The sequence below is a fragment of the Thalassophryne amazonica genome, chromosome 8, assembly GCF_902500255.1.
Source record: "Thalassophryne amazonica chromosome 8, fThaAma1.1, whole genome shotgun sequence".
Lineage (NCBI taxonomy): Eukaryota > Metazoa > Chordata > Actinopteri > Batrachoidiformes > Batrachoididae > Thalassophryne > Thalassophryne amazonica.
The window spans coordinates 86495778-86523336 of NC_047110.1; the positions used below are offsets into that span (position 1 = coordinate 86495778).

Genomic DNA, 27559 nt, shown 5'->3' on the forward strand with positions numbered 1-27559 from the left:
AAAAAAAAACAAAAAACAATCTGAGCTGGATTGTATTTGCCTGTGAGTAAGACATGATGACCAAATAAGTCCGTGTGCTCCATTTTTCTCTTAACTCAGCAAGAAGCAAGACAGAGTTTTAATACGTCTGCAGCAGCTTGACGTATTCAAGAATTAACATACAATACGCACATGTTGAGATGTACATAAACGTGGGTTTGGAAACCTCTAGACCTGCTATAATCAAAGACACGGATAATTCCAGCTGAGCTGCAGATGCCAGATGTTTTAACATCATGGAGACAAACTCTGTACAGTCATAATGTCTGAAATCAAAAGTCACTCTAAGTCCACACATGAAGTTTTTGGAAGAACACACGGAAGAATAAAGTTGTAATTTCTTGGGGTGCCATGAGAAATGAAAACACAAAATGGACAAAATATAATGTTAGAGCACATCCTCAATCAGTAACGCCAGAATTATTTCTTCAGCATCATAAGGCCCCATAAAACTTTTTCTAAAATCATCCTTGACATCAGAAAAAGGGCAGATAGTTTTCTCTGATTCAACAAGAGAGAAGTTTTTTTCTTCAAAAGATTTCAGAATTTCAGCTACAGTTCGCCAGAAGGCACATGGAATAGAATGTGTGGGCACAGAGCTACATCTCCCTGAGGAAAACCTCACGTTGCATTTAATTCTCCATTTAATTGTCAAGCTGCAAGTAAACGTCGGCCGTCTTCGGCCAAAGCACACTCACCACCTAGCAGACATGCCAGTCTCCAAAAGGGCAGTCTCGTGCCAGTTCTTGCACCAGCTATACCACAGTCAATGAAATTCGCCAAAAAAATTAAATAAATATAAAGTAAAAATGATGCGGACAGATTTCGGCAAGCGTGCAGGGATGATCAACTGATGTTTTTTTTTGTTTTTTTTTTAATGGGGCCTAGCGATACTACAGTATACGAGGTCTATTAGAAAAGTATCCGACCTTATTATTTTTTCAAAAGCCATATGGATTTGAATCACGTGTGATTACATCAGACATGCTTGAACCCTCGTGGGCATGCGAGAGTTTTTTCACGCCTGTCGGTTACGTCATTCGCCTGTGGGCAGTCTTTGAGTGAGGAGTCGTCCACCCGCTCGTCGATTTTTTTCATTGTTTAGGAATGGCTCAGAGACTGTTGCTTTGTTTGATAAAAATTTTTTCAAAACTGTAAGGCACAACTGAGTGGACACCATTCAATAAATTCAGCTGGTTTTCGGTAAAAATTTTAACGGCTGATGAGAGATTTTGGTCTGGTAGTGTCGCTTTAAGGACGGTCCACGGCGCCTGACGGCGATCTGCGCTTCGAGGCGGCAGCGTCTCGCCGTTTCAAGTTGAAAACTTCCACATTTCAGGCTCTGTTGACGCAGTAAGTCGTCAGAGAACAGAGAACTTTCAGAAGAAGTCGGCATGAGGAGTTTATTCGGACATTCCATTGTTAACAGACATTTTGTAATGAAAGAACGTGCGGGCAGAGTCGCATGTCGGGCCGGACCCGACCGCGGGGGGTCGCGGCAGGAAAAACACCTCCGTTGGAAATCTTAACGGGCAAGTTGGAACATGCCCAAGCTGTTAAACAATTTCTCAGTTACTTGTTGAAAGCCATTAAAAGCCGCCTGAATTCTACAAATGGTTTTCAACACGGAGGTGTTCTTCCTGTCGCGGCGCACACAGATTTGCCGAGTCGTCACGGAAACGACTCGGCGAATTTGCGCGTACGTCTTTCATTAAAAAAATGTCCTTAAACAGTGAAATGTCCGCATAAATTCCTCATGCCGGCCTCTTCTGAATCTTCGCTGTTCTCTCACGATGTCCTGGGTGAATTAAGCCTTAAATTAGGATGTTTTCAGCTCGAAACAGGCCAACGACGGCGCCTGGAAGTGCTGCAGGACGTCCCGCTCCGTGGGAAGTCCTTACACCGACAGAAACACCCCATAATCTCTCATCAGCCGTTAAACATTTCACAGAAAACCAGCTTAATTTCTCGAATAGTGTCCACTCGGATATTCCTCACAGGTCCAGAAAAAATTTTGATAAAGCAACGAGCGCCGTCTCGAGCAGCGTGTGAAACAAAGGAATTCAGCCGAGAGGGCGGGACCACATCTCACTCAAGGCCTGCCCACAGGGAAATGATGTCAGCGACACGCGTGAAAAAAACTCGCATGCGCACGAGGGTTCAAGCATGATTGGTGTAATCGCATGTCATTCAAATCCATATAGTTAAAAAAAAAATAAAAGGGTCGGTTTATTATCTAAGAGACCTTGTACATTTTGTTCAGCCAGTTCAAGTACACGTAGTATTAAAAGGGGAAGTTGTCGGTATATAGTGGTATTACTGCTCGATTCAGGCTGAGCCATACTCATAAATAAATAATTTCACTTGAAGCTCTAAATGAGAAGAAACTGACTTAGAATATTTGATCTGATCTCTTGTCACTGTATTACAGCCACTCAGTACACACTGTAATACTTACAGTATGTAAACTGTGTGTACAAATTATCAACACAAATGGGAAATCAATTTTAAATCAAAAGATAGGATTATATCCATACACTGAGCCCTGAATTGATCTAAATGTATTATGAACAGGTTCGATTTTAATGTCATGAAGCCGTTGAGCTGAGCCGTTACTATTTCCATTTTTTCAAGCCCAAGTGAAAATTCAAAGGTCGATACCAGTTTCAACTTCATGTGTGGTTCAGTTTCTTAATACTGCCCTGCCAATTCAACACGGGAAAGTTATTTTATGTTATTTGTGCTATGCTAACAGGCTAAAAACAATAGACTTCTTCCTCTTGCCTTATTCTGTGATGCACTTTCTACTACTATGTGGACCTGCCCCCTAGTGGTCAACAAAAGGCAAGCAAAGGTAGGCCCACTGTGCTACAGCACAGTAGTAAAAACGTGAAGAAGTTCATGGTTTTTCATAAAATATGCATATGAAGGTAAGCAATGTCAGTCAGTCCCTTCAGCTTCTCCCTTGTTTTTCCACTAGGAGTGGCCACAGCAGATCCAAGTTTGGTCTGCATATTGATGTTGGTGCAAGTTTGACGCTAGAGGCAACTGAAGCAACTCCACATTACATGGAGAATGGGCAGGGGTGGTTTTGAACTGGGAACCTTCCACACTGGAAACATGCTGTTAGATCTTAGTGCTGTGTTTGATACAGTGGAACATCGTATTCTACTCAATAGCCTGGAGAATCATTTTGGGATTAGTGGGAGTGCCCTTGCATGGTTGACATCATACCTGACCAGTAGTTCTCACTGTGTTTTGTACAGTAACACTACCTCTAATCTTAGTGACATGAAATTTGGGGTTCTACAGGGGTCCGTCTTGGGCTCCCTGCTTTTCTCCCTTTATATAGCACCTCTTGGGGACATATTGCAGCGTTTTAGGATTATCTTTCATTGCTATACTGATGATACTCAGTTATACATGCTGATAACTGCTGGTAATCTCATCCACATAAAATCCTTAAAAGATTGCCTTGTATCAGTGAAAAGCTGGATGTCTAGCAATTTCCTACTTTTAAACTCTGACAAGACTGAAATGATGGTTCTTGGTCCAGTGAGACATCGGCATCAATTTGACCAGCTAATGCTTAGCCTAGGCTCATGTGTCATACATCACATTAACAAAGTGAGGAACCTTGGGAAATTTTTGATCCTACGTTGTCCTTTGACCTCCACATTAGAGATATTACGAGGACTGCTTTCTTCCACCTGTGAAATATAGCAAAGATTCTTCCCCTCCCGTCCTGTGCACCAGCATGGACTCCCAAAATATTTGTATTGTCAGCTATGTCAGTAGCATGGCCCAAGCAAAGGGTCACCCCTTTGAGTCTGGTCTGTTTGAGGTTTCTTCCTCAGAGGGAGTTTTTCCTTACCACTGTTGCTCTAGGGGTTGGTAAGGTTAGACCTTACTTGTGTGACACACCTTGAGGCAACTTTGTTGTGATTTTGCGCTATATAAATGAAATAAACTGAACATGCGCACTGACTGCTTGGCCACCCACTGTGAAGGTAAGCAATGTCACGTTTGGCTTATTCTAAATTATAATGAAAAATGAATGGCTAATTTAAATAAAGAATTGTATCAGACTGCATCATATCCCACTGAATTACATCATCCCTGAATGTTTTTTTAACAGAGTAATGCACACCTCTAACGTGTATGTTATTAGGAAAACTGAAACAAACCAACAAATTCCTGTTAGCTTGCCAAAATTACTAGAGTGTGCTCTCTCACAATATAGAAATGCTGCTGCTTTGACGTTAAAACGTTTTTCTTATGAAGCACATTCATGAAAATTAGTTACCAGCAGTCATAGCTTTACACATTTCACTTTACTGCCTGCAGTAACTAAACAGAAAACATCAGAGCTGTCCCCAGCAGCTCTCTGATTACTGTAATTATCTGCTTTGCAAAAGTTATGAAGAGCAAAGAAGGCTTTAACTAATCATGCTTCTACCCCGTGGAACTGCCTGCCTGTGGATTTTGGGGTGGGGGTGTACTGTCAAAACATTTCTGGACTGCAATCCCTGCAGTCACATTTAGATTTGGCAGACCCCAACTTGTCATTAATTTCAATCAGAAGGGATGTTTTGCAGTGACAACAGACTATGTCACCAGCTAGGCAGAGCCAAAATAGACCTGAAGTCTATTTTATGCTGAGCATCATGACGCAGCAACTGCTCTTATTTTTGTATGAATATAATATGTTGCCTTTTTTGTAAGTAGGTAAGACCTCTAAAGTGATTTACAAGACATCTTATGGTGCTGTTACCATGCTAACTAGAGATACAGGAACATCATTCAAAGATGCTGGACTAAAACAAATCAAGCCAGCTTTGGTTTTGTTAATTAGCCAAACACTGATAAAAAAAAAAACCCCTAACCCTATTGAGAACGCGTGAGCCCTTATTAAACAGGAGCTTTACAGTGAAGAAAACATTCTCCTCTCTGAACAGTGTCTGGGAGGCCGTGGTTGCTGCTGCACAAAATCAACAAACTGACAGACTCCATGAACGGAAGGTTTATGACTGTTATTGAAAAGAACGGTGGCTATGTTGGTCACTGACTTTTTTGTTTGCTTTTTTGTTTTATTGGTTGTCTTATTTTAAATGGTCAGAATTGTTTATTTGTAAATTTTGAGTTATTATTCTCACTTTAACAGATGAAAATAAACAAGTAAGACTGGAAAATTTAAGTTTTTCATCATGCATAATAATTCTGCACAGTAATATTTGCCCATTATTAGGAGACTGTAATCTCGTTTGAACCCTCAGTGATATCGGGGGATTATATACACAGTATACTGTTGTGGGCTGGGGTGTTTGGCTGGTTTGGTTTTTGTTTTCTGTTTCTCCCACCAGGTGGTATGCATTCAGGACTGAGTGGCTGAGCATCAGGACCTCACCCTGAACACCTGAGGCTTGTTATCATGTGCAGGTCATCAGGACTCACAGCTGTGGTGTATTTTGTCATAATCAGAGATTGCTGCATTTAAACCTTGAATGCACAGTGTGTGATTGCCAGAGACTCGACCTTGTGAGCAGACGTGTGAGATCGACGTCAGGAGAACAATCTCACCATCACGGACGCAGAGACCGCTCCAGGTTTGACGCCACAGTCTGTGAAGGAGGATTGGGTGAGGTCTCACGCTCTTCAGCACACTTCCTGAGGTAATTTGGTTTTGGTGACTTTTATGAAGTAATGACAATGGATTAGGTGTCCCTCACACCTTGTGTTGGTGAGCTGTCACGTTATGCTAATTGTCTAATCAGCTTCTGCTGCAGTGGAGATTTGAACTGTGCTGTTCCGTGCCTGCAGGGTAAGAAGTTGATGTATAGATTTAAGCCAGGAAGTGTTTGCTAATTGCGTGCACCTTTGAGTTGTGTCTCTCTGTGTGGAGTTGGACTCACCTCATGTTTTCTTTCTTCACAGACTTGGTTTGTCACGGCCACCTGGGGGGTGTCGGCGGGGTCCCTGGGTCCGCACTGCTGTGGCTCCGGACCGTTTGCGCTGCTGAGAGCGTGCCGTGTTTTCACCTCACCAGACCGCGGACTGTTTAGTTGTTTAATATCACTCACTGTTATGTTTATTAAATTCTGTTATCTTTTGAACCGTGCTCTGCTTATTTTATGCTGGGTCCTTCAAACGCTGGGTCGGTTCTCCGCCCGCGTCCGAAACATAACAGTAGTCTCTGGCCATTTAACAATGGACCAGCAGAAGCAGAGACGGTATTTTTGCCGGGAAGGCTGCAGCAGATGTTGGAGCTGATCCGGGATCAGTTGCGGGTGCGCTCCGCCCGGGTTGTGCGCGCATGGCGGAGTTTACAGCTTGGGTCGCGTCGCACCCCGCTGTTACGGCTGTAGCCCCGTCTCCTCCCATGCAGCGGGCTCCGACGCCTGTTGTAGCAGCCCCGGTGGTATTTAGTTTGCACGTTAAGCTGTTTGGTATAACCTGCTGTCGTTTGCAGCAGTGTGTATTGGTTTTTACTCTGTTACCACAGGGATTTTCTTATTTGGCACTTTGGCTCCCTCTGTTGGTGACAGAGTCACATTACCGTCTAGGTTCAAAGGATGGAAAATACGTTTTTCCATTCTTTGCACTTGACGATGTAGGCCAATGTTAGTTTTTTTTTATTGGTCTATTATCTGTTTCTTGTTTTAGTATGAGGTGTTTTTATCAGGGGTTAATTTGTTGTTTTTGTGGGTTTTAAAGCACTATCTGTGGTCTGGTGGAGTTGAAAATGCAGGCTGTCTGGAGCATAGTTTGACCCAGATGACTTTGTTAGTCTGTTAGTCTTTCTTTTTTATTTCTTTTGGTTTCACCTCCCAGGGTTTGATGGGACGGTCCTCTGGGGGGTGATGGGGGGGGTAATTACGTTGTTTTTTTCTTTTTTTTGTTTTTGTTGTGCCCTCTCTTCTCCTCTGGCTCCAGCCGTGTGAGCCGTATGTTGTCGGCGTTGCTGGAGTGGTGCAGTTTGGTTATGCTGGGCGTTTCCCAGGTCACCTCTGCACCCGGGAGGGGGGGTTTGGGGTATTTTTTTTTAATTCCCTTTGCAACCTCCAGCCTTGGCGCGCCTCTGTGCCATTTGCCATTGGCGTTGCTGGGGTGGTGCAGTTCGGTTATGCTGGGCGTTTCCCAGGTAACCTCTGCACCCGGGTGGGGGGGGGTTTAGGTTTTTTTTTTGTTACTTCCCTGTTCCACCTCCGGCTTCAGCGCGCCTTTGAGCCGTACGCCATCGGCGTAGCTGAGGTTTGGGGCAGTGGAATATACCTGCAGCTGGTGGCTGGTTTAAAAGTCGGAGGGGTGGCGCCGTCTTGTGCCGTATGCCATTACCGCTGTTCCACTCCTCCCGGTTGACTTTTGGGGTATAGTCGTGGTTGGTGACACTGGACGTACTTCCAGTTTCCACTGCGCTGAGGGGGTGGGGTTGGGGTTGTTGTTTTGTTTGTATGTTTTTTTTGTTTTCCCCCCAGTTTCCGCCCTCAGTGTGTGACTGTGGTGTCCTCTGGGGGGGGGGAAAGGACTGTGGGTCCATCTAGCCATGGATGGCCGGGGCTGGGTCTGTTAGTCATGAGGGGGGGCGTCTCCTGGGGTTTGATGGAACGGTCCTCTGGGAGGCGCTGGGAATCCCCGTGGGTGACTTTGGGTCCCAGAGGGACCTCGACTGTGGTTATTACTCCTGGAGCTGGCAGGATGTCCTCTGGGGGGTGTTGGTCCCTACATGTCGTCCGGGGGGGGGGGGGGGTGTTAGCGTTTTTTTTTTTGTTTACAAGCTTAAGTTTGGGTTGTGTTTTCTTTTCTCCTCTTCCCGGGGTTTGATGGAACGGTCCTCTGGGGAGGGGGGGTTGGTATGGTTGTTTGTGTTTGTCTTTTTTTTTGTTTATGACTAAGCAGATTTTAACACATAGTCGGAAGAAGGCTGAGTGCACAGGTTTAAGAACTCCTGGCCAAAATTATGCAAAGTGAACTAAAGCAAGAGTCGACAGGAATGAACGCAAAGGTGGAGACTCTAACAGGTTTGCTAAACGAAACAGAGGGCAAGACCACTCAAGTCAACAAGGGATGTCTCTGCACTGGAGTGTCAGCTGCGGAGCAGTCTGCTGCAGACAGGCTCAGGATGGGAAAGGACGGGCTCCAGGATGAGAGTGATGGTCTCGGCATGGAGTTCCCTGTTGACAGAGAAGAGGCGGCTGGGAGCGTGCGTTATCCAGCTGAGGGAAGAGCTGGAGAGGCTCAACATTGAGATGATCAATGATTGCATGAAGAGATTAACGTTGCAGGTGGAGCAGCTGATGATGGAGCTGTCGTCACAGCACAGTAACGCACAGCTCCTGGAGACGGGCCTTTCCCAGCTGGATCGTCAGCACAAGGAGCTGAAGCTGCAGGAGGTGTTTTTTGTTCCCAGCCAACATTCCAGCCATGGTCCCTGGAAGGGGGCTTTGTTTTTCCTGGCCCAGGTCCGTGTGGTCGCCGGGAGGCTTCCCGTGAGGGTGGGGTACTGTTGTGGGCTGGGGTGTTTGGCTGGTTTGGTTTTTGTTTTCTGTTTCTCCCACCAGGTGGTATGCATTCAGGACTGAGTGGCTGAGCATCAGGACCTCACCCTGAACACCTGAGGCTTGTTATCACGTGCAGGTCATCAGGACTCACAGCTGTGGTGTATTTTGTCATAATCAGAGATTGCTGCATTTAAACCTTGAATGCACAGTGTGTGATTGCCAGAGACTCGACCTTGTGAGCAGACGTGTGAGATCGACGTCAGGAGAACAATCTCACCATCACGGACGCAGAGGCCGCTCCAGGTTTGACGCCACAGTCTGTGAAGGAGGATTGGGTGAGGTCTCACGCTCTTCAGCACACTTCCTGAGGTAATTTGGTTTTGGTGACTTTTATGAAGTAATGACAGTGGATTGGGTGTCCCTCACACCTTGTGTTGGTGAGCTGTCACGTTATGCTAATTGTCTAATCAGCTTCTGCTGCAGTGGAGATTTGAACTGTGTTGTTCCGTGCCTGCAGGGTAAGAAGCTGATGTATAGATTTAAGCCAGGAAGTGTTTGCTAATTGCGTGCACCTTTGAGTTGTGTCTCTCTGTGTGGAGTTGGACTCACCTCATGTTTTCTTTCTTCACAGACTTGGTTTGTCGCTGCCACCTGGGGGGTGTCGGCGGGGTCCCTGGGTCCGAACTGCTGTGGCTCCGGACCATTTGCGCTGCTGAGAGCGCGCCGTGTTTTCACCTCACCAGACCGCGGACTGTTTAGTTGTTTAATATCACTCACTGTTATGTTTATTAAATTCTGTTATCCTTTGAACTGTGCTCTGCTTATTTTATGCTGGGTCCTTCAAACGCTGGGTCGGTTCTCCGCCCGCGTCCGAAACATAACAGTATATACACTTCACACAGATAAATGGTGTATGGTTTTGTTTTCGGCTGCAATCACCGAAGCAGTTGCGAAAGTTTTTTTTCTTTTTTCGGTTCCCGGTGGAGAAAAAAAGGTGAGGAGGTGGGAGACATTGTGTCAGGAAGTGTTGCCTACACAGCTAACCAGAGTAGCGCCGTTCTCTCACCTGCAAAACCGCCTCGACACGTTTTGCTCTGGACTATAAACCACAATGCATGTCCACTTTGTCACTGCATTGTCACTTTTTCTTTGCATTTTCACTTTGTTTGCGTGTAATCTGCCCAAAACTCCATTGAAAATGCTGTGGTTTGTACCCCGGAAGTAGAAAAATTGCATCATATTCATCATATTTTACCCCTTGAGCGCCCGCCCTCAAAATGAGACTGCGCTGCCCTATTGTGCACACATACATATTTTCTTACAAAAGCTAAAACCTCAGTTTTACTTTCTTAAATATTCAGGTTTGAGGTTTATTAACATTTTGGGTTGACCAACACCACTGTAGTTGTTCAATAATAAAATGAATCCTCAAAAATAGAACTTGCCTAATAATAATTATACACACAGTGTATAATCTATCATTAAACATTGTGCACATTAACACCAAGAAACCACAAGCTGGCCCCGCCCCTGGAACGCACGTCAAGCAACAAACACCAACTGTAGAAAACGTGGGGGGTTAAAACTTACGACTGTTTATAATTACTGTATGCTTTTAATTTACTTTCAATAAATTTGTTGTTGTGTATGAAGTGTGTGGTTTGGTTTCTGTCTTTAATTTGTTCAATTTCTTTTTTAATTGTTTACAATTATACAGCACTTTGTAATTGTTGAGTTGAAAGTGCTTCAAGAATAAAATGATTCTGATCATGATCATTATTTCGTTTAAAAGTCTACTTTCTGAAATAATGAACCAAAAAAGGGGCCTTCAAGCCCATGAGCTGGGTTAACTTGCACATCGGTGTGTGCACGCTCATGTCCACAAGCAAACACAAACATACCGTGTTGTAGACGGAGTAGGCTGCTAGTACATGAAACAGTGCCTGCTGCCTAGAAAAGAGAAACCAGAAGTTAAAACAAGGAAGCAACAATTCAGCAAAGCTAAAACATTCCACTGAATCATAACAAATGAAAAGCATTAAATTAAAAACTTCTCAACTTAATCCATCTCAACCCAAAATAAACATGAACATTAGCACAGATCCAAAACTGTCACAAATATTTCTGGACAGCCTGACAAACCCTGGCTGCATCCCATCATCCTGATGTGCACACTTCTTTTCCTCTACTTACTGTAAATCAGGGATCTTTCAGCTTTGACCACAACTATACAATCACTGAAGTATGTAAATCTTAACAATAATAATAAAATATTGTTCCAGCTGTGTGTAGCAGGAACAATAACCAATACAGTATAATGTACTTGAGTGGAGAAAGAATGTCTTTCCGGCACCGACAGAAGCAGGAGTGAACTTTAAATAGCTCTGAGCGTCTGTGCGAGTGAGACAGCTGTTGACTAGCAGGGAAGAGACAAGCAGCTGAGCAGGATGGAGCTGTGCGTTTTGTTCCATTCTGCTTTGAATTGACAGGGAAGTACATCACCAAGTGCAAGAAGAGCACTTAGTGACACACTACAGAGTAAATCTGACTCTTTAACAAGTGCCATGATTCAGGTTTTACACAGTCAAGGTCTTTTCGTATTTTTTGTTCTTTCCTTGCTTCTATTCCCGTTATATCTGCTGCATGTGTGGAATTATTATGTTGGATTTTAATTATATTTTCACGTGACGTTGGCAGTCACTACGGTAAGAATGCCATTTCCTGTGGGGCCTTGTGCACTGACAGGAAGGCTAATGAAACACAGAAAAGGAAACCGCTCTTCGCTCTGTGTGTGTGTTGCACCAATGTTTCACCCAAATTTTACACCTAATTTTTAAAGTAATTCAATTCGACTCAAAGCTTGTTTTAAGGACATGAGAAGATTCCACTTTTTCTGCCAAACATGAGCTCACTCTGTGAAAATAAACTATTCAAGAATGCAACTATGAGTTTTTTGGGAGGCAATAATGTGCAAACAAGAAAAAGTCAACACATGGTGTCTGCAGTATTTAAAGTTCTGTTACTCATCAGTCACACTGTAAATCAGGCATCAGAGTTCACACGTGTTCCAGCTGTGAGTCAGTATTACACCTGGCCGAATTTATGTTCTCTAACGAAATACAAGCTGCGTCTCAGAACTGCATGTTGATACAAGTCAACAACCTACTTGACTCCAAAGCGGTCCATGAACATGACATGGTTCCTGAAGGTTCTGTTGACATCCAGGTCTATCTGTTTGATCTCTGCGGAGAAATTACGAGCCTGTTGCTTCATTTTCTGGGGATGGACATAGAAAGGCAAACGTAAATGTTGTCAATATCCTCTGTTTTTACCTTTTATAATCATACGAGAATTTGCAAAATGTTTCTCTGTCTGTTCCCCTACTCTCTGCAGGTCCTTTGACATATTTCCAGCAAATCTGACATGTGGATGACAAGTCAGCTTCAGAATTGTTCTTCAAGGGTTTATTTTAATAAAAGGTCAAGGTCATTATGGTCAAAGACCAATATTTAGATTTTAACTCCAATGTCCAGATTATAAAGCTGTACACCGCACTCACGAACACTAAGCTGCCAGAAAAAAGTAGCAATAAATCATAATTTTCAACACTCTTACTCCAAGTAGATCTTAAATATGTCTTTCTTTAAAAACCAAGCTTTCCGTCTGCTCTGATGAAGATCTTCAGACCGAAAGTTTAAAAAGAGACATATTAAAGATCTATTTAGAGTAAGGTGTGCAGAATTTTTTTGAATTATTTATCACTCCAATGTCTACCACAAAATTGTACACATGTGGAGTTATGTTGTAGAGTTGCCCAGGTAAGATTAAACTTACCAAAGGTTAATCATTATAGTCAAAGGTCAAAATTGAAGGTTTTCACTCCACTTTTCACCAAACTATGGTTTTGGGAGTTGCCTAGGAGAGGTTAGATTTGCATAAAGTCAATCATTGGGACAAAGGTCAGTAGAAGGAAATAACTTCAGGAGTAACACCACAGGTAGACAATACAAGTTAGCTCACGTGAAACAAAAATGACATGCGACACAAAAAATATAATTTACTTGATTAGCTGCAAAAAAGGTGGTATCCAATATGTAGGAGAAAGTAGCCAAACCCTTAGGAGCAGAATGAACAACAATAGACAGAGGCTTAATAAAATGTGTAATTTATTTTTATACCAACACTTTTGCTCACATGGTCATAATGTAGATGACAGAGGTTATGCCTATAGAGGAAGCATTTTTGGAAGAGGGTGAATGCTTTAGTTTAGCCTCTAAACAATTACAAAGGGAGGAATACTGGTACAAAGAACTAGCCACAATTTATCCGTATGGGCTTCATGACAATGTCAAAAAAACTAGGTAATGTTTTTAAAAAAGATATGGAAAATATTGTCATATGGACATTTTTTTAACAAAAAACAACGTAAGTTCAAAAAACTACCAGGTAAGCGCAATAGACAACATGCAACTACAAAGATAGATTTAGAAGTTAGATTAAAAGAACTACGAGGTCTGTGAGAAAAGTATTGTACCTTTTTATTTTTTTCAAAAACTATATGGATTTGATTCATATGTTTTTACGTCAGCCAAGCTTGAACCTTCGTGCGCATGCGTGAGTTTTTCCACGCCTGTCGGTTGCGTCATTCGCCTGTGAGCATGCCTTGTGGGAGGAGTGGTCCAGCCCCCTCGTCAGATTTTCATTGTCAGGAAATGGCGGAATGATTTGGGCTTTTTTTCCATCAGAATTTTTTCAGAAACTGTTAGAGACAAGCAGCTGGAAACCATTCGAAAAATTGATCTGGCTTTCGGTGAAAATGTTACAGGCTTCACAGAGAATAAGGACTGTTACTACAGCTTTAAGGACGCCCCACAATGGCGCACGGCGCACCGCGCTCCGAGCCACCATCGAGAGGTAGAAAACACCACATCATTTCTAAACGGATGGCTGTGTGGAGCTGGGACTGTCGTGAGCAATTTCTCTGGTTATCACAAGAGCTGGACATCAGCCATTTTTTGCCAGATTTCACTTTTAACAAGAGATTTTGTCATGGAAAGCCGCACAGAGGCTTCGCGCGTCACGACCGATGCGCTGGGACATGCCCAGCTCTCCACAATTTCTCTTATACTCACTGGGCTGGTAGCATTGAAAGCCGAGATAGGCATGTCCCAACTTGTCCCCTGGCACTCCGAAACGGAGGTGTTCCTTTGTCTCGCTCGATCAGCGAATCAGTTGTGACGCGCGAAGCCTCCGCGCGGCTTTCCATGACAAAATCTCATTAAAAGTGAAATCTGCCAGAAAATGGCTGATGTCCAGCTCTTGTGATAACCAGAGAAATTGCTCACGACGGTCCCAGCTCCACACAGCCATCCGTTTAGAAATGATGTGGTGTTTTCTGCCCCTCGATGGCGGCTCGGAGCGCGGCGCGCTGTGCGCCATTGTGGAGCGTCCCTAAAGCTATAGTAACAGTCCTTATTCTCTGTGAAGCCCGTAAAATTTTCACCGAAAGCCAGATCAATTTTTCGAATGGTTTCCAGCTGCCTGTCTCTAACAGTTTCTGAAAAAATTCTGATGGAAAAAAAGCCCAAATCATTCCATTTCCTGACAATGAAAATCCGACGAGGGGGCTGGACCACTCCTCCCACAAGGCGTGCTCAAAGGCGAATGACGCAACCGACAGGCGTGGAAAAACTCACGCATGCGCACGAAGGTTCAAGCTTGGCTGACGTAAAAACATATGAATCAAATCCATATAGTTTTTGAAAAAAATAAAAAGGTACAATACTTTTCTCACAGACCTCGTAATTAACAATTACAATAGAGCTGGGTTAGTACATGAACTTATCACATTAATTGTTTCGGTTCTACAACGAAAACTTGGCATCCTAACAGCTTTAGCTAATATTATACTTTCAGAACAAAGATTACCTAACTATATTCCTCTTGTCATAAACATTTAGCTAACTTTAGGTTAGGTTTACAAAAAATGGAAAAAACTACAATAACCAAAGATGATAATAAATCTTTCTTGAAAATTCCTTTTCACAACAAAGGCACTGAAATGATCAAACTATCACAGGTTCTACATAGCAAACCAATCCCAAAAAAACTATACCAAATTTCATCAATGATACCCCCCATTATTAGCTATTCATATACTAAATCTATAGCTGGTAAAGTTTTTAATTTCAAACAAAGCATAAAAAATTTAGACTTTGAATTAGGTACTACAAACCTTAGCTGTGATTGTGACTCGTCTAATTTCAAATACAAGCCAACAGGACATATAATAACCGGTAATCTCAGAATAATTGAGAACAGGAAGCTTAGAAAATTACTTAGGACCATCATTTAGAGAACAAAATAATATTAACTGGGACACAAACCTCATAATAGTTAAAAAAGCCATTAAGGATTACAAAAAAACGGACTAAAAAAGAACAAGTAGATACTAGAACATTGGATGAATGGGAAGGTCGAGTATTAGAAACAGTTCAAATTAAGATAGATAGACTTAGGAAAAAAGAAAAAATCCATATAAAAAACATATAAAGCTACAATTATAGCTTAGCCTATTAGCTATTAATTATCTAATAGGCTGCCTCACCCTCATTCACTATATATATATATATATATATATATATATATATATATGAAACACTTTAAGCTGATCATCAATGGGATGATCAGCTGTAATTACGTGTTCCCACATGAGGGCGAAGCTACTGAATACTGTGTTAAAAATCTAGCAGAAGAAGAAACAAGATGTGTAATGCTAGCAGCTGCAGGTTTGGTGATTAAAACACCTGCTGTTTTTCTGTTTTCTGCAAATATATATACTTATGTGTCCATATACATTTCTATACGCTTTACTTTTTCTTGTTCCCCCTTTTAATATTATATTTAAGTAAATATTGGAGGAGTGGGGTACAATTAGTTATACCTAACAGTTAACGTTAGCTTCTCTAGCCGGCCTTAGCAATGTTCATCGTAGCTTACAAAATAGTTGGTTCCTTTGTGTTTGATAACGATCTTCTCCTGTGATGTATTATCCTTCTTATGTCTTATAACTTATTATATTATATATACCTTTTTCTTGAGCTGCTTGGGTGGGTAGGGAGAGTCCCATGGGATAAAAAATCTTTTTAACCTACCATCCCTGGTTCTCAAGACCAGGCACCTAAGTGGCTCTACACTACTCTTTTCTACTCTCCTATTTTAGTCTTCCTTTTTAGATATTTAGATATACCTTTGTATACTGGCATAGTTCCACCTTAGAATTGGAATATAATATATGAGATATATCTTACTGAATTTTCATGTCTGACCATCTGTTAGTTGACCCACTCCTCCCAGGTCCTTCTGTTGATTTCTACCAAAGTTGGTATGTCGATGAATATTGGCACTGAAATTTTCCTTCAGGAATTAATTTTGCCAAAGGTTGAATGTAATTTTCAACCCAATTTTCTACCAAGCGTGGCAAACCTTTGGCTAGATTGCCTTGACAAAGTGTGCCAGAGGTCAATCATTTTGGGTGTAGGTCAAGGTCCAAGAAATCCCAGCCAGACACAACGGCGCCATCTTGGTGCCGTTGTGTCTGTTCATCTGCTGCTCTCCAGTCTGTTTGTTATTTTATTGTTTTTAATTTATGCTGTTTTTCAGTCAGAGGCATTGTGGGTGTATGATCGCCAAACTCTGCTGGATCTCCAGCCCCCGGTTCGTGGTACGGTGTGGTTATCGGTGGGTGGACAGAACTTTCCGCCCCATTTTTATCGGAGGTACCGGCTTTTCTGTGCCGTGCTCCTGCGCTGCCTTTCGGCTGAAAGCGCAGTGGACGAAGTGGACGTCTGGTGAAGCTGAAACCTGGCTCAAACCCACAACTCTCCTTCCCCTGAATGAGGCCTGTCCACCAGCATACACATTTAGTCACGTGTCTCGTGGTGTGAAGCAAGGCGGGGGTGTGGCTTTTATTTACAAATCTAAGTTTTCTTTATTAGCTGTTGGGAGTCACAAATATAATTCCTTTGAGCATCTGACTCTCCGTTATGCCCATGATGCTAAGTACTGTCAGGGTCATAAAACTGGAGCTCAGCTATGTTATTTTGTGACTGTTTATAGGCCCCCTGGCCCATATTCTGATTTCTTAGATGAATTTGGTGTGTTCATCTCTAGTTTGTCAACTAGTGCAGATAACATTTTGATTATTGGTGACTTTAACATTTATATAAATAAGCCCTCTGATCCCCTTAGCAAATCATTTATGCAAATTGTGGATGCTTTAGGATTCCAGCAATGCATTCAGGACCCAACACACATTAGTGGAAATACCCTGGATCTGGTACTTGCACGTGGGTTTGCTGTCACAAATATTGACATTTTGCCTCTCGCATCTATAGTCTCTGACCATTCACGTATCAGGTTTACATTTACGCTGCCGCATTTAGTGGAACAACAACCTTGTCTACAACTGCGGCGTCATATTAAACCCTCAACTATGACTGAACTTGAAGCCAGACTGCCTAATATTTTAGCTTTGAATCTGGAGAATGCTAAATCAGTGAACAGCCTCGCGGATAGTCTAAATTTAACGCTTAAAACTACACTTGATAAGATTGCGCCTCCTCTTTTAAGGTCACGCCCTCCTAAGGCACAGTCACCTTGGTTCAATGATTACTTGCGTGACCTCAGGCAGAAGGCTAGAGGTTTGGAACGGAAATGGCGTTGTTCCAAATTAGAAGTGTTCCGCCTTGTATGCGGGATGCTATTTTAGATTATAAGCATGCACTACTGTCCACGAAGCGGACCTATTACTCTGATTTGATCAGTAAAAACAAACATAACTCAAAGTTTTTGTTTGACGGTCGCATTTCTTATTCACGGGCAGCCACCTGTTAGTCGTTCTCCCTTTTCAGCACAGGATTTCTTGGATTATTTTGAGAAGAAAATAGAAGATATTAGGCTGAGCATATCTCAGCATGCCTCGGCCCAACCATTAAAACCTGCTATGGAGGTGAGCGGTACCACTGAGGTGTTACCTAGATCAGTGTTTTTCAACCTTTTTTGAGCCGCAGCACCCTTTTTATATTTACAAAATCCTGCGGCACACCACCAACTAAAATAATATTATAATGCTATTACCTCTGGTTTTGCGCAAAACCCAATTATCGCAATAGAAAATCGATACAGAAAACATTGCATTTCGAAAATCCTCAAGCATTTTGCGTGCGCTCTGATATCAAGTAGGGCTGTCACGATTAGAAATTTCTGGAGACGATTAATTGTCAGACAAATAATTGCGATTGACGAATATATTGTCTACTTTTTTTTTTTTTTCCCCTTCTTTATATTCTACTATTGTAGTATAATTACACAACTCTGGAAGAACGTTTGGCTTCTTTGAGTGGAGAAACTGGGAATGGTGCAACATTTTTATTTTTATCTTCATTTTACATACAGTCCCAACTTTTTCTGATTTGTGGTTGTTTCTGTTGCATTTCTGAAATTGTTTCTCCTCATCAGTCACGTTTTGTGCTTAAACACTACATTAAGCTCAAGACTGAACAAATAAATACCTTTGGAAAATAACAGCTGTTAAAGTTCAGAGTTCTCACCTGCTTTTTTTTGTGTGTATCTCAGTTCATTCATATATTCTCATTTTTTAAATATGTTTTTAAAGATATTTGACCGTTTATTTCATCTCATGATCTCATAAATTCAGCATACGACGCGCACATGGTGTGAACAGGACGGTAACGGCAGAATCACACCTTTAGAGAAAGTTCAGAGAGAAGTAAAAGCTTCACGTTTTCGTTTTGTTAACATGTTCACTCCATTTAAAATCCTCTCTCTGCTCCGCGCTCGCTGCGCACTGAACATGTCGCGCCTGGATTCAGGAATCTCCCTCACCCACCCCCTCCCCTCCCTCACCCACCCCCTCCCCTCCCTCACTCACCCCCTCCCCTCCCTCACTCACCCCCTCCCCTCCCTCACCCACCCCCTCCCCTCCCTCACCCACCCCCTCCCCTCCCTCACTCACCCCCTCCCTCACAGTCTGCAGCCTGTTAACTCCGCGAGCGTGCACACACAGGCACAGACACACACACCAACAGCTCCGCATTTTAGACGGCTTTTGAAGAAGACGGCACTGTTTTAATCGGCCGTCAGCCTCCTTGTTATTGTCCCGCCTTAAGACGAGAGCGAGGCTGCAGCACAATGACGTCAGATTCTGAGTCGTTTTATGCTTTGTGGATAAAATAAATAATTCACGGTAATCGCGAATATGAAAAATAATCGCGAATATGAAAAATACCCACGGCACCCCTGACGATCGATCACGGCACCCTAGGGTGCCGCAGCACCCCGGTTGAGAATCACTGACCTAGATTGACAGAATTTAATAGTATTTCATTGGGCGTCCTGACGAAACTTGTGGTGTCTACAAAAAGCACAACCTGTTTATTTGATCCCATACCAACAAAACTGTTTAAGGACCTGTGGCCCACTCTTGGGCCGACTGTGCTGGAAATTATTAATCTGTCATTAACCTCTGGATCTGTTCCGAAATGTTTTAAATCAGCAGTGATTAAACCATTACTTAAGAAATCTAATCTTGACCCTAGTGTATTGAAAAATTACAGGCCGATATCAAATCTGTCATTCTGTTCCAAAATTTTAGAAAAGGTGGTTTCACGGCAGCTCGTAGACCACCTTACTGAGAATGATCTTTTTGAGCCACTGCAGTCTGCTTTGAGAAAATATCACTCCACAGAGACAGCGCTCACTAAAGTAGTGAATGATCTTCTGTGAGCAATGGACTCAGACACTACTACGGTTTTGGTGTTGTTAGATCTCAGTGCTGCGTTTGATACCGTGGATCATCATATTTTGCTCAATAGGTTGGAGAATTTGTTTGGGATTACTGGAAGTGCCCTTGCCTGGTTGACGTCATATCTGTCCAGTCGTTCTCAATGTGTCTTGTATAATGGCACTACCTCTGACCTTGCTGACATGAGATTTGGGGTTCCACAGGGATCTGTTTTAGGCCCCTTGCTTTTCTCCCTGTATGTGGCACCCCTTGGGCGTATAATGCAGAGTTTTGGGATTGCCTTTCATTGTTATGCTGATGATACTCAGTTGTACATGCCGATAACTGCGGGAAATCTCACTCCCATAAAATCCCTGGAGGACTGTCTTCTGTCAGTGAGAAGTTGGATGTCTAGTAACTTCCTACTTTTAAACTTTGATAAGATTGAAATGATGGTTCTTGGTCCAGCGAGACATCGGCATCAGTTTGACCAGCTGGCGCTCAGCCTGGGTTTGTGTGTCATACATCATACGGACAAAATGAGGAACCTTGGGGTAATTTTTGATCCCACGTTGTCTTTTGACCTCCACATCAGGGATGTTACTAGGACTGCTTTTTTCCATCTGAGAAATACAGCGAGGATCCACTCCATCCTGTCCATGGCTGATGCTGAGACCGATTCATGCTTTTGTTTCTTCTAGACTAGATTATTGTAATGTTCTATTTTCAGGGTTACCACAGTCCAGCATTAGGGGTCTTCAGCTGGTTCAGAACGCTGCCGCCAGACTTCTGACACGTAGCAGAAGGTCCGAACATATCACACCCATTTTGGCATCTTTGCACTGGCTCCCTGTCTCTGTGAAAGCAGATTTTAAGGTTTTGCTATTGACTTATAAGGTTGTTCATGGCTGGCGCCATCTTATTTGCCTGATCTGGTGGAACTCTACGTGCCGGCCCGGGCTTTGCGGTAGCAGGATGCGGGACTTCTCTGTGTTCTCAGGGCGAAGAGGAAGTCAGCAGGTCAAAGAGCCTTTTCGTATCGTGCACCCACCCTGTGGAACAGTCTTCCTGCGACCGTGAGGCAGTCTGAGTCCGTGGACATTTTTAAGTCAAGACTCAAAACCTATTTTTATTCTCTTTCTTATGGATAGTTTTTGTTTTTATTTTTATTTGTTTTATTCTTTTACTTCTGTTTTTATTTATGTATTTGAATTTTTTTATTCATTTTTAATTATTTATTCAATTTTACGTTGACTTGTTTTATATAAGGCGCCTTGAGACGGCTTTTGCTGTGATTTGGCGCATTATAAGCTAATTAAATTAAAAATTAAGGTCACTGTGGTCAAATGTAAGACTGTCATAGACCCACAGGTACCACTGCCTAGTGACCATATAGCTGAGGAAACCTTTTACAGTGCTACAGGTATCCCAAATTCTCTATGAAGTCACTCAAGTGTTGATACTGTATGTCAACTCCTCATTCAAGACAAGTACACTAACGTTTGACTGTCAGTGGCAACATGACAGAGACTTTCTGCCACCTCAGCTGTGAAGCAGAGATTAGTTTCAACATTCATACCTCATATTTTCCAGCATTCTCTTTTTTAACTTTTTCTATATCCAAAAGCAAGGCCCAGGCTTGGCCTCTGAGCTGAAGAGGGATACCTTTATAGACCCGCTTCACCAGCTGAAATTAAGAAACAAATAAAGATAAACACGGAAAATACATCACTCACACAGAGGAAAAAAAAAAAATCACAGAATTATTGCTCTGAGTTGTGTAGTCTTATTAAAATTTGACTCACAGGACTTATGATCCAAGTCTCGGCTGTTGTCTGTCGTCTGTTGTGTTTTTTTTTTTTTTTTTTTTTTGTTATGACTGTTTTTCTGTGCTATGGGTTTTTTTTTTTGCTCTCCAGTGGTGCTGTGGGAGTTCAACGCAGCAGCAATGGAGGTTTTTCTTTTCCCAATTCTTTCCTTGTGTGTGCTTTTATGTGTGTTCATGTACCGGACCGGCTTATGTGTGTTGTTTGTTAAGTGTGTCATGAGGCCAGTCAAGGTTTGCTCAGCCCTGCTCGTGACCTAGGGCAGGGATATACATCTGGAGCTGGTCCCCAGGCGCCAAAAAGGCGACCTCTGCTCCTAACTGGCAATTAGGATGGGTAAAAATCCACTAAACACATTTCATTGTGCAGGGAACATGTTCCTATGTGCATATGACAATAAACTTCTTTTGAATCCTTTGAATCCTTGAATCCTTAATCATATCCAACAATGTACAACCCCTGGCAAAAATTATGGAATCACCGGCCTCAGAGGATGTTCATTCAGTTGTTTAATTTTGTTTAAAAAAATTCAGATCACAGACATGACACAAAACTAAAGTCATTTCAAATGACAACTTTCTGGCTTTAAGAAACACTATAAGAAATCAGGAAAAAAATTGTGGCAGTCAGTAACGGTGACTTTTTAGAACAAGCAGAGGGAAAAAAATATGGAATCACTCAATTCTGAGGAAAAAATTATGGAACCGTGAAAAACAAAAGAACACTCCAACACGTCACTAGTATTTTGTTGCACCACCTCTGGCTTTTATAACAGCTTGCAGTCTCTGAGGCATGTACTTAATGAGTGACAAACAGTACTCTTCATCAATCTGGCTCCAACTTTCTCTGATTGCTGTTGCCAGATCAGCTTAGCAGGTTGGAGCCTTGTCATGGACCATTTTCTTCAACTTCCACCAAACATTTTAAATCAGACTATTTGCAGGCCATGACACTGACCCTATGTGTCTTTTTGCAAGGAATGTTTTCACAGTTTTTGCTCTATGGCAAGATGCATTATCATCTTGAAAAATGATTTCATCATCCCCAGACATCCTTTCAATTGATGGGATAAGAAAAGTGTCCAAAATATCATCGTAAACTTGTGCATTTATTGATGATGTAATGACAGCCATCTCCCCAGTGCCTTTACCTGACATGCAGCCCCACATCATCAATGACTGTGGAAATTTACATGTTCTCTTCAGGCAGTCATCTTTATAAATCTCATTGGAACGGCACCAAACAAAAGTTCCAGCATCATCACCTTGCCCAATGCAGATTCGAGATTCATCACTGAATATGACTTTCATCCAGTCATCCACAGTCCACGATTGCTTTTCCTTAGCCCATTGTAACCTTGTTTTTTTCTGTTTAGGTGTTAATGATGGCTTTCATTTAGCTTTTCTGTATGTAAATCCCATTTCCTTTAGGCGGTTTCTTACAGTTCGGTCACAGACTTTGACTCCAGTTTCCTCCCATTCGTTCCTCATTTGTTTTGTTGTGCATTTTCGATTTTTGAGACATATTGCTTTAAGTTTTCTGTCTTGACGCTTTGATGTCTTCCTTGGTCTACCAGTATGTTTGCCTTTAACAACCTTCCCATGTTGTTTGTATTTGATCCAGAGTTTAGACACAGCTGACTGTGAACAACCAACATCTTTTGCAACATTGCGTGATGATTTACCCTCTTTTAAGAGTTTGATAATCCTCTCCTTTGTTTCAATTGACATCTCTCCTGTTGGAGCCATGATTCATGTCAGTCCACTTGGCGCAACAGCTCTCCAAGGTGTGATCACTCCTTTTTAGATGCAGAATAACAAGCAGGTCTGATTTGATGCAGGTGTTAGTTTTGGGGATGAAAATTTACAGGGTGATTCCATAATTTATTCCTCAGAATTGAGTGATTCCATATTTTTTCCCTCTGCTTGGTCTAAAAAAGTAACCGTTACTGACTGCCACAATTATTTTTTCCTGATTTCTTATAGTGTTTCTTAAAGCCAGAAAGCTGCCATTTGAAATGACTTTAGTTTTGTGTCATGTCTGTGATCTGCTTTTTTCTACAAAATTAAACAACTGAATGAACATCCTCTGAGGCTGGTGATTCCATAATTATTGCCAGGGGTTGTATTTGCATCAATTGTTTTGACCAAATGAGGAATGGAAAATAAACTATTAAGAGAAAACGGAAATATTACATAAAAGTCGAGTAGAAAAAAAGGGAAGTGAGGGCTAAAGTGAGACAGCACAGTAGTGCATCTTTGTGAGTGTGTGTTTGGATGTTTGATGATTGCCGCTGTGTAGCAACACACCTTTTCACTATTTCTATATTTGTCCCACTTCTTCACCATCTTCAGCCATTTCTCCACTCGCTCTATCTCATGCAGCTTTTGCTGGAGAGAGGATAAAACGGACATACATGTGGTCTACTGCATGCGGGCTGGACTAAATATCATGCAAGGCTAGCTGCAGAAAAATAAATTCACACCTTCTCCTCTAGAGCGCTGGGCGTCGGCAGCTCTTCCTCACTGGAGCAAAAAATACAAACACACACACACACACACACCCACACAAAAAAAAAAATGTATGACCTGTGTAAACGTAACAGTAATATAACAAAAAACAGATGAAGGAATGTTTGAGAGCCATGAATAATAATGTTCTCCAAGAATTCCAACCACGAAGAGGAGGAGACAGCAGTGTCAGAGCTGTAAGTCTGTACTTACTGCAGGAAGCCAAAGCGGTCAATAACCTTGTAGATGCTATAGTCAGCATCCTCCCACGGGTCAATGGTGACACCATCCTGCCTGCCCTGAAGAACCCACACACCACAACACCATTAGAAAATACTCCACACTGAAGACATCATTTAAATATGACACTTCTAGGCTGCAAGTACACATGATCAAATAACTTTCCCACCAGTGCCTGGTGACACTTTGAAAGGAGCTACTCATAGATGCCGACTTGACTTTGTAAAAAATGTTTCATGTGTTTTGCAGACAGCAGTAAAAAGAGTGACGAGAAAAGCGGCTTCAAAATCAACTCCCACACTTTGTTTATCTTATACAAAAGCCATTAACCCTCTGGAGTCTTGGCTATTTTTGACTACTTTTGGTTTTACCTTCATAATTTACCTTAAAAAACTGTTTACCTGGCCTTGTTTGGTGTCATTTTTTCAGCACAACCTCACCTGTGTAAATCTAGTTTTTCTTTCATTCTGACATACTGGATTAAAACAGTGACCCAATATTCACCCCAAACATAAAATTTGAATCAGAAAAAAGTTAGTTTTTTATTACTGTGAAAACCAGAAATATTTTTAATGAACCATTTTCATAACTTAGAATGTAAATATAAATTGTGAACTTCAAAAATATATGTAAAAATGGAGCATAAAGTTATATACAACAATTCACATTAAAATGCAGGAAATGCTTCAGGCGTTTTTTGTGGCTATTTACATGCAATAAGATGCCACACAAATTATATTTGTGCCACTCAGAAAAACAATTCCTGTTCAATGCACATCAGAAGCTCAGTCAAAAATGTTTGTAAATCCTAAAAACATACGTTTGTTCCTGTTGGCGCTTATGCATTTATTCAATGTGCTCCTTTTTTGTGGTGTGCACTTCCTGATTGGAAAAATATACATGGTAGTAGCATGTGGGAACAAACATTCATTTTGTCAATTGGTGTCACTCAGCAGCACCTTTTCTTTGGTAGTATCATTTATCCATATTAGCAGTTATACTTATTTCAAGCAAACTGTACTGTGTCTCTGGAGCGTGGCAAACCACAAAGCTAGAACCTATATGTGAAATCAACATCATGCAAAGGCAGCAAGCATCACCTTGAGGAGGTCAAGGAGCAGGAGGTCACGCTCGAGTAAATGCATTAATCAGACCACAATTATTTTCTGTGTGCATTTTTACTTCTTAATATTTCTTATTCATTCTGTACTGTGATTAAACTCTGTTGAAAGGAAACTACTGCTTAATTTCAGTTGTTCTTTAAATTTTCTATGTACAACTTTACCATCTGTTCTTGGCCAGCTGAACCTTTTTGAGAACCTCCAGAAAGACGTTTTCAGGCTTTTAGGGCTATAAAACAAAGCTAAATTCATGTATTATAGGTCAGAGGTAGCTTCAGCCAAATGTTTTAATGGTTTATTGGTTTCACATTATCATAATTAATATTGCAGTTAGCAGATTAGCAGTGATAGAAGCTAATATTTAGGCTATTCGTGTCCACCAGGGATTAAGACAAATAATATTTTAATGACTTTTTAAAGGCACTCTATCTATATTTACCTTACGTATCTCGGAACAAATGTCAGTCATAGGGCTATAATCAGATGTGGATGATAATATTCTACACACACAGATACCTTGTCATATCTGGAGATGATTTCAGCACGTTCCTCTGATATCAGCGTCTCTATGTCTTTCTTCATGTCAAAATCTGGACAGATCAAAACAAAACCCCTTTATTAGTATTGGTGTAAACCATACCCTCCAAATCTGACTGCAAATTTTCCAAGTGCAAGTAGGAGCTATTTGAGTGTGAGGGTAGAGCGTTCAGGGAAATACTACAAAATCTAAAGGTGAAATCAATAATCAATGCTCTTAAACTGAAACACTGCACACTTGGATAAAGATATGGGATAATCCCCATACGCCCATGTTGAAACAACAGCATTCAGCCCACAGCTGGTATTGGTCAGCCAGAATTGTATCCATGGCTTGACTAAAGTCATCCAAAGTGACCTCTGCATTTGAGGTAGAGTTTCAGATTCACTGCATACATGTTCTTGGGGAGCTTCTCGTGGTCCTTCATGAAGCGAAAGACATCACTCAATTTCGACAGGGAAAGCGAGGTATCTCGAGCATAGTGAACCTCCAGGTAGAGACGTCCTACCTTGGTGTGTTCATCTACATCAATGGCTGCTACATATTCTTCAACAGCAGCATCCCACTTGGAAATTCAGCCTTCTCTATGTAATCTACACTACAAAGTGTCTTTTTGGCCAGTGAGCTTCTAAAGGATTTATTATCGGCCATTTTTCACCTGCAACAACTATACAGGAAACCCCGGGGAAGACCCAGGACTAGGTGGACAGATTACATCTCCACACTGGCCTGGGAACACCTCGGGATCCCCCAGTCAGAGGTGGTCAATGTGGCCCGGGAAAAGGAAGTCTGGGGTCCCCTCCTGGAGATGTTGCTCCCGTGGCCCAATCCCATATAAGTAGTTGAAGATGAGTGAGTGAACAAGTATACAAATAGCCAACATTTGAACTATAGCAATGATATACTGTTATTTTTCACTATTTATGCCCGCTATTCAATTCTGTCACTTTTGCTAAAAATGAGTCTGTAGTGACATATGGCACACATAACCATCATATTAAATTGTCTCCTGTGCTGAAAATATCTGGAAAAGACTAAAAAAAAAAAAAGTCATATTTTAAGCATTATGTGCAGCATTTTTGTCATTTTTAAACAGTACTCGCTTTCAGAGGGCATGTACATGAGGGTTAAATTGGGTCAATTTGTCAAAACTTATTCCTGTTCAGAAGGTCTGTCCCCATATTTTTAAGGGGGTAATACACTGCAACGTTTAATTTTGCAAAATAGTACCACCCCGTACTCATAGGCCACAGTCGCAGTGAGCGCCACAACATGAGGATACAAAATGTGTCTAAACTGCATTCTCTTGTACATTCAAAGAAAGGTTTCACAACTCCTTCTGGAAAGTAATAAGTACGTGTTCATGCGAAAACAGGTCAACATCTGGCACGAGGGGCCCTGCTCAGAGCCACAGTCCAGGGAGTCCACCAGCCCGACTCACTGCCAATCTGTCACCGTATAACCCCAACCTGCCCCCCTAAGCCTGCTCCTGGCAGTCGTCATTGATGAATCTTCACTCCAGGAAGAACAGCCTCACAGCCTCTCAGAAAGATGGTTGGATAAAGGGCGTGCCAACAATGCAGAACAACAGTAGATGAAAGCGAGAGAACTGGCCAAAGTTGCACCCTTTGAATTTACTGGAGGCTGCACAACCACCCCGATACAACCTGGCATGTATTTAAGCAAATACGGAGCCCTGTAAAAAAACCAAACAAACAAACAAAAAAAAACTACCCCACAGAAAGTAAATAATGTTATTTTAATATTATTTTAGCCAAAATAGAACTCAGTTTTTCAATGCTTTGCAGTACAAATTACAGCACTGGAAAGATTTTGTCATTCTAATACAAAACATACTTTGGAAGTACTCACTAACTGCTTTCTCAAAAGCTCCATCTATTATGAGGTAAGATGATACCACAGTCAAGAACACAGCAACACACGATAAAAAGAAGAATACTTTCACTGAAGCTGTGAGGTCAG

General features: G+C 41.9%; 1 protein-coding gene across 2 annotated transcripts in view; it reads right to left on the minus strand.

The window, feature by feature from the left end:
- Positions 1 to 27559, minus strand: part of si:dkeyp-19e1.3 (USP6 N-terminal-like protein) — a 73768-nt gene that overhangs the window by 11333 nt on the left and 34876 nt on the right. For both annotated transcript variants that reach the window (XM_034176878.1, XM_034176877.1), the window contains exons 2-8: positions 25555 to 25628; positions 23891 to 23976; positions 23653 to 23692; positions 23477 to 23557; positions 20921 to 21028; positions 11704 to 11813; positions 10439 to 10487 (exon numbers count right to left, since the gene is read on the minus strand). In XM_034176878.1, the coding sequence (XP_034032769.1) occupies positions 10439 to 10487; positions 11704 to 11813; positions 20921 to 21028; positions 23477 to 23557; positions 23653 to 23692; positions 23891 to 23976; positions 25555 to 25620 (540 nt within the window). In that variant the 5' untranslated portion in view covers positions 25621 to 25628. The remainder of the gene's footprint in view (positions 1 to 10438; positions 10488 to 11703; positions 11814 to 20920; positions 21029 to 23476; positions 23558 to 23652; positions 23693 to 23890; positions 23977 to 25554; positions 25629 to 27559) is intronic.